The sequence below is a fragment of the Microtus ochrogaster genome, chromosome 21 (assembly GCF_000317375.1).
Source record: "Microtus ochrogaster isolate Prairie Vole_2 chromosome 21, MicOch1.0, whole genome shotgun sequence".
NCBI lineage: Eukaryota > Metazoa > Chordata > Mammalia > Rodentia > Cricetidae > Microtus > Microtus ochrogaster.
In genome coordinates, this window is record NC_022022.1 from 1,825,316 (window position 1) to 1,833,427 (window position 8,112).

At 42.7% G+C, this 8,112-nt stretch overlaps 1 protein-coding gene across 1 annotated transcript in view; it reads left to right on the forward strand.

The window, feature by feature from the left end:
- The window catches only part of Kirrel1 (kirre like nephrin family adhesion molecule 1), a 95,154-nt gene that overhangs the window by 31,411 nt on the left and 55,631 nt on the right, over window positions 1-8,112 (forward strand). The window contains exon 2 of the mRNA XM_026784147.1: window positions 3,552-3,696. Coding sequence (XP_026639948.1) covers window positions 3,564-3,696 — 133 coding nt within the window. The 5' untranslated portion in view covers window positions 3,552-3,563. The remainder of the gene's footprint in view (window positions 1-3,551; window positions 3,697-8,112) is intronic.

The window sequence follows — 8,112 nt, forward strand, 5'->3', positions numbered from 1 at the left end:
GTCTCTGTCTCCTTTCATCGCCTGATGAAGGTTAATATTCAGGGGGATGCCTATATGTTTGTCTTTGGATTCACGTTCTCATTTAGCTTCTCTAGGATTGCGAATTATAAGCTCACTGTCTTTTAAATATGGCTAGAAACAGAACATGAGTTTTAAAGTCAGAGAAACTAGATTGTAATCATGTGCTGGATCTTGAGTAAATTTCTGCGTGTTGTTTTCCTCATGCACTAACCATGTGTTGGTAGTACCTTCATAAGTGATATTAATATTGTAACCTTCACAGTGATTTTAGGAGATTTCTTTTTTTTATGGTTTATTTAACTTTTTTATGTGCATTGGTGTGAAGGTGTCGGATCCCCTGCAACTGGATCTTCAGACAGTTGTGAGCTGCCATGTGGGTGCTGGGAACTGAACCCGGGTCCTCTGGAAGAGCAGTCAGTACTCTTAACCACTGAGCCATCTCTCCAGCCCCTTTAGGGGATTTCTTTAAAGTAGCCCCATTATTTTACACAGGAGGAAGCTGACACACATAGAGAAGTTAAGCTACTTATCCAAAGGCACAGATAAGATCTGACAGAACAGTGGCTCTAGAATCAGGCTGGCTGGTGGTCTGTTGTTTGTTTTCCTCAGAAAGGATACAGCTGTTGTGGAGCAGGACCAGCTGGTGACTTGGTGCACAGTAGGCCCTCTCAGAGCAAGACAGGAGATGCTGAATTAGTGTGGGTAGCATGACTAGGAAGCTCTGAGAAGCAGAAATCAGGTCTTGTTAGAATGTCTGGAGGAGCTGTCACCTCCAGGGTAAATTAATATATAGGACTTCAGTCTTTGGGATGGGGCCGGGGAAGCCTCTGTCCATTCTCAGGAGGGCTCATGGTATTTCTGTCACTCCCGTCCCTCCTATTTACTTTGTAGTCACCAAGGTGGGCCCTCTTGCTTCTGCCAGCAGGTTTGTAACATTCCAGACGGACTGTTCTGTCTGCTCTGTCTTCCTCCACCACTGATCCTTGACCTTCAGCTCTTATAAAACTTACCCTAGCCAAGCTGTGACTCAGTTGGCCTTGTCTGCCTGCTCAAGGTCTCATGGTCCTCTGAGTCTTCAGAGTGAACTGCAGAGTAATTGCTCTAACTACTCTGTTATTTTAGCCGACCTAATGCTGGGGTAGCAGTGGGGTGGGGTGGGGTGGCATTATGGAGCTGTGTGAGGTTCCCCTTCTACAATGACTAGAAATGAGTTGATGCCAATTCAGTAGAATTTAGGAAGAACTTGGGCTATTCCTCTCATCTTTAGTTGCTCCCACAGCTGGTGCAGCAAGCTTTAGAACTCTCTCTAGGGTATTTGTTGATGTGCCAAGCTTTATTAAGGCATGGTGGCCATGCTGAGTAAAGCAGTTTCTGATGCTGGGGACCCAAAGCCCAGGAGGCATTTTCCTGTTGGAGGTTTTGAGGACTACAGCATCTTAGTGATTGTCTCACTTAACAATTTTTTTAAAATTTATTTTTCTCCTTTTAATTTTTGGCTAGATACCGAACCCAAGGGCTGTGCATGCTGGGCAAGTACTGTAACAGTAATATGCATCCTTAGTGTCTAGTCTTCTTTTTTAAAAAAGGTATTTGATACATAATGATTTTCCCTTTAGTTCACAATTCTGTGTTTAATTTCCACTACACTTCCTTGAGTAGGTATTATCTCCCTCTTCCAGTAGGTAAACTCATGACAGAGAGGCTAGCTGCTCACCCTAACCTTCTCCAAGCATTAGTGTGTGTTTTGTTGTATGGCACTGTGTGGTGAGACTTATCCTGTGCAGAAGGGCTTTGCTTCCATTGAAGTTAAAATGAATGATCTTTATCTTGGTGGTTACCGACACAAGCTTTTGCTAAGCACATAACTGCGTCTGGCTCAGTGTGGACATGTGAAGAGATATAGATGGCCCACCTTTGCATGCCTTGGACTGTAGTCTAAGCCAGAGGCATTGACGTGGGTTGGCTGTATAGAGCAGTAGGCAGCAGAATTAAAGGAAGAATCTTCTGTATGTTCAAGACTGTGTGAGGCAAGTTGCCTGTTGTGTCTCCATACTGCCAGACCACAGGACAACATTTTCTTTTTCTTTTTAAATATTTATCTATTTATTTTATGTATGAGTGCTTTGTCTTCATATACACCAGAAGAGGGCATCAGATTCTACTACAGACTTTTGTGAGCCACTGTGTGGTTGCTGGGAATTGAACTCAGGACCTTTGGAAGAGCAACCAGTGCTCTTAACTGCCAAGCCATTTTTCCAGCCCCACAGGAGAACATTTTCAATAGCCACCCTAATTCTCCCTCCCTCTTTCTATAAGAAAAAAAGCTACCACTATCCTCTCCAAGTGTGTATACACATAAATGCATTTTTAAACAGTTTTCTATAGGCAGCCAGTGGTTAGTTGAACTGACTGTAAGGCAAATAGTTACGGGAGTCCTATGTTTAGATAATAATGGGAAAGTATCAGCCCCCACCGGTAGCAATATAGTAAAATTTATTCTTCAACATATAGCATTTTCATCTCTTAACACTGAGCTTTTAAGATAGAATAAGCATTTGTAATTACCATAGGGAAGTATGAGATTGCAGCTCTGAATCAGAAAGAAGAGAATTGTAACCCTAGACTACTGACTATTCAGTCGCATCTGACACTGGCTGACTTTCCTGAATTTGCTGAGCCTCGGTCGCCTCATACCCAGTTGGAAAAATTATCTCTACCATGCAGGACCACCCAGAGAATTCAGTGAGATTATATGCATAAAATGTGTAACCTGTAGGTTAAAGTATTCCTGTGAAATTTTAATTTATGTTTTCAGGAGCTCGTGCACACGGGTACAAATATTTTACATGTAGAATGATAATCTGTGAAAATAGTCCCTTTTCAGTGTCGTCTTTTGGCTGCATATTGAACTCAACAGATCCTCATGTGTTGGGCAAAGCATGCTTTATGTTTCTTCTTTTTCAGGCATAAAAATAGAAGACTGAACAGGGTAAACAGATCACCAGAGGTCACTCATATGAACACTGGGATTAGAGCCCAGAGTAGAAAGCATGGTCAAAGATGTACCCCACATTGCTGAATCTTATAGTGGGGCCATAAATTCCTTTGACAGTCCTTTGAGTGCTGTGGGCCCCCAACCTCACTTTAAACTCTTACTGTGATTTAAAAATTAACATAATTTATAATTATAATTTTATAATATTTTAAGATGTATTTTAAAGAAATTATGTGTACTTGTGTGTCTGTGTATAGATATGTGCATATGAGTGCAGGTGCCTGCAAAGGTCAAGAGAAGGCATCAAATTTCTCGCAGTTGGAGTTATGGGTGGTGGTGAGTTGCCTGACATGGGTCCTGTGAACTAGCCTCAGGTCCTCTGTAAGAGCAGTGTGTGCTCTTAACCGCTGGGCCATCTTTCTAGCCCTAGACTCATACATAGATGATTTCATGAGGATTTTCGATGAGTAGATGAGTCCTCTGTCACTGGAAGTTGAAGTTCATACCTTAATGCCTTATTTGCATTCATCCCCAGCAGAGCTTTAGAATGTCTCTGGAGAGCTATAGCACATACCTAATGAACTGCCAATCAAGCCTGCTCCCCAAGAAGCCCAGGTTTCTGAATCAGAAGATGTGGGCTCCACGCTTAGCCATTGCTTATCTTATCTCTGTGACTTTGGGTGAGTTTCTCGATTTCTCTGAGTCATTGCCTATTAGATAGTGTTGGTGTTCTTTGCTCTTTGTTTTTTATAAATGCGAACTAATATTTATAAACTGCCCTGTTCTAAATTGTGCAGTTGTAAGCAAATCTATGATTTTATTTCTCTCTGCAAAGCCTGAGGAGGCTGAGGAATCCAGGAAGAAGTGGATTCATACCTGGAATTTTATCCTGCAGCTCAGAGAGTGACCCCTTTCCTTGGTTAGGCTTCCAGAATCAAGGTTCCAAAATCAGAATGAGGTGTGTGTGTGCCTACTCATGTTCTACTCACTGTCCATTCCCCTAGCTGATCTCAGCTCCATTTGCTTCTTCCACCCCAAAGAGAGCAATAATCCCATTATGAAGACATGTCTCATTAAGACATCTCTACGATAGAGGCAGCAAACAGCCCTGTAGACTCTAGGCTGTTGCCTGGGAAAGCTTCTCCTCCCTTCCCCTGTTCATTAATGAATATGAGAGGTTTTATTCCCCCCAACAAAAGTGTTAATTAGACATTGCTCTGAACAGGGATATTACATAAATGAATTAAACTTGAATCAATCAGCAAGCCAGCTCTGTGCTGCAGGTCCCCTGAATGAGAAGAGAACTGAAGGCTGTATAATGGGAAACAGGAGGTGGGATGTCCCTGATGTAGAGTGTGAAGGGTGAAGCATCCCTCTGGTTCCAGCACCATTTTCAGGCAGATGATTTTATTCTTTTACTTTCTTTACCTTCTTGCTTCCTTCTCTTTATTCTTTTCTCCTTTCCACCATAGACACACACACACACACACACACACACACACACACACACACACACACACAAATATCCTCGAGGGTCTGAAAGTTCAGATTTAATTTTTGTAACTGAAGTTGGTCTGGATTTACCAGTGGTACTTCCTTGGCACCTTATTGGGCCCAGGGTTGATACGTCAGTCAGAAGACACCAAATGCAATCAGTCCCACCCTACCATCAGCTTTCCTTGTGAGCCACTAGTTTTCTCATCAGAAAATGGTGCATATCTTGCAGGTGTGTAACAGGGAGGGTACCTATACAATGAGTCTGAATGGTTGGGTGACTTCTGGAACCTTTGTGAACTTGTATTGCTGATCATCTCTTGTGCATTGAATGCAAAAAACAAAAACAAAAAACAAAACCATGGCGGGAAAGACTGTGTTTTTGTCTTTTGAGAATACCCAGTGAATTATGAAGGAGATGGGCTGGCGTGGTGGCTCAGCAGGTAAAGGCACTTATTACCAAGCCTGACAACCTGAATTTCCTCCCTAAAACTCACCCACATGGTGGAAGGAAAGAATCAATTCCTGGAAAGCTTGTGTTCACATGTGCATGGGGGCAGGTGTTTGTATGCATACGTAATGCACAAATAAATAAATAGATGTGAAAATTTTAAGAAATCTAAATTGAAAAGTCCTTATAAACATACAAATGATCCAGGTGTGTTGGCACAGACCTGTAAGTAATCTGTTGACTGAAGCAGGAAGATTGCAGAAGTTCAAGGCCAGCATGGGTTACATAAGCAAGATTTCCCCAACACACATTATGAACATCTCCTACACATCATACACACACCTCACATACACCACATATTTACCACACATGAACTCCACATATGTCACATACAATATATACTATTTACACACATGCAAATACATGAGAATATGGTAGGACAAAAATTAAGTATTAGGAATTTGGTATGTAATTGCTGGAAAAGATCTGTTGGAAACTGTTGAGAAGTTGCAACAAGGATTCTGTTGCCCTGATAAGGGGCCCAGTTAGGGGCAGAAATGCAGAGGAAGTGTGATGAGTTGGGCCACCAGGACTGTGCCAAGGAAAGGACCTATGTGCCTCTATCTGGCACACAGTAGAGTTTGAATAAATGCATAAAGCAGCATATCTTTCATTCTTTTGTAAAGTTATATTTAATAAATAAATAAATAAATTAATTAATTAATGTAAAAATTTATTTACTTATTCACACATACACAAATTATGTGTGAGTACGTGCATGTGTGACTGCAGGTGCTGGAGGATGCCAGAAGAGGGTGTTGCAGCCCATAGAGCTGAGGCCAACCCTCGGAAGTAAGCTGCAGTCCTCTGCAAGAGTAGCAGGTACTCTTACCTCCTGAGTGTATGCAGCACTTGGTCTCTCTAGCCCCCACCTCCTTCTCTCTTTTTTTTTTTTTTAAAGATTTATTTATTTATTATGTACACAGTATTCAGCCTCCATGTATGCCCGCACGCCAGAAGAGGGCACCAGATCTCATTACAGATGGTTGTGAGCCACCATGTGGTTGCTGGGAATTGAACTCAGGACCTCTGGAAGAGCAGTCGGTACTCTTAACCTCTGAGCCATCTCTCCAGCCCCCCCACCTCCTTCTCTTGAGTTCTGTCACTGCAGTCTTTTCTCTTGTCAGCCCTTCACAGCACACCCTTGAGTTCTTGCTCAGAGATAGATGAAATTTTCTTCACTTTTAGTAAAGGAGATTGAAGCCAGTGCTTTGTGCGTACCAGCCAAGTGTTGTACTACTGAGCTGAAGTGTCAACTGTGGCATTCTTTTATTTTTTTTAATTTTAGCTGCCTCAGTTTCCTAGACTCACCTTTCACTCTTTTCATTCTTCTGTGCCCATCCAGACACTTGGCATTCTTCCTATTCCAGAAGTTTATAGCTGGATCTTAAGCAGCGCCTCTAATTGAAAAGTTCTTCTTCAGTATTTTGCCTAGTTCTTTTGCCTTCCAGTGTGGTCTGACAGGAGGAGAATGTGCAGCAGTAGTGTTGATTTTTCATTGCTATAACAAAATGCCTGTGACGATAGCTTTCGTTGGCTCTCTCGCTTTTGGGCTTATGCTGAGGCAGTCTGTCCTAGCAGGGACTCCCGTCAGAGAGAGCTGCTCATGCCATGGGTGATAGGGAACAAATACAGTAGACAAGGAGAAGCTACAATCCCAGGTCCCCACTCATTTCACCCGACTTTCTTCCAGTGGGTCCCATCTGAAAGAGACACCACTTTCTCAATAGTCTTACAAACAAGGCAGCTCACTTTGAACACATGGGCCACTGAGGACAGTTCAGATTCGAGCTATGGGAAGAACTTGAGGTGGGTTCTGCTTTACATTCTCTGCAGCACTGAGAGCTCAGGGAATTCATTGAGCGTCTCTGAGATTCAGCTGCCCAGGGCTGAGATTTCATGACTCAAAATTAAACTGGATGTGAAAGTGATTTGTGAGTGTTCATCGAGGTAAGCAATTGTTATTTCTTGCTATTTCCATTGGTCTGGTCTTTGGTGATGACCTGCACCATAGGCAGGTAAAGCAGAAATATGCTTACGGGTTTGGGCCTATCCAGATAAACTGGAAAACCACCACATAGAAAGTAATTCTTTCTATTTCATTAAAAAAAGTCAAAGCTGTCTAGAGAGATGGCTTACTAATTAAGAGCACTGGTTGCTCTTTCACAGTACCCAGGTTCAATTTTCAGCACCCATGTGGTGGCTCATAGCTGCATTTAACTTCACTTCCGGGGCCTCCATAGGTATCAGGCATGCGTGCTATTGCACCAACATAAATGCAGTTGAAGCAGTCACACAAATTTTAAAAAGGGAGGGGAATTAGGAATGCTGGGTAAAGTAAACCAACACTTGAATTATATGTATATTCTAGCTAATAAATATGGAGTGTGGGGGGTGTATGTACATATGTGTAGTGTGTATGTGTGTGGTGTTTGTGTGTATGTGTGTGTGGTGTATGTGTGTGTGGTGTGGTGTATGTGTGTCTGTAGAGTATGTGTGTGTATATTTATTTATTTCTGCCTTTTAAAAAATGTTTGTGGGGGGCTGGAGAGATGGCTCAGTGGTTAAGAGCATTGCCTCCTCTTCCAAAGGTCCTGAGTTCAATTCCCAGCAACCACATGGTGGCTCACAACCATCTGTAAGGAGGTCTGGCGCCCTCTTCTGGCCTTCAGGCATACAGAGAGAATATTGTATACGTAATAAAAAAATAAATATTTTTAAAAAATGTTTGTGCTTTTACCTTTCTTTCCTTTACTTCCTGGGTTGTGTCTTGTTTTAGACCCCTAGAACTGAAGCAGTAACTTTTAGCAGCGCCTGCCTTTGTCTCCTGTCTAGCAGCCTCATTGGCCCCATTAAGGGCCAATTAGTTACCCTGTTTTTCTTTCTGAAGGAACCTGGTGAGAACAGCCCCCTCGGACTTAGCCTGAGGCAGTGTGCTTCAGGGAGGGGGAGTTCCATGAATGCAAAGATTCAGAGCAGAGCTTCAGACAGTCCCGTCACACACACACACACACACACACACACACACACACACACTTACACACACACACACCTCCACGGCAGAGCTTCAGACAGTCCTGTCACACACACA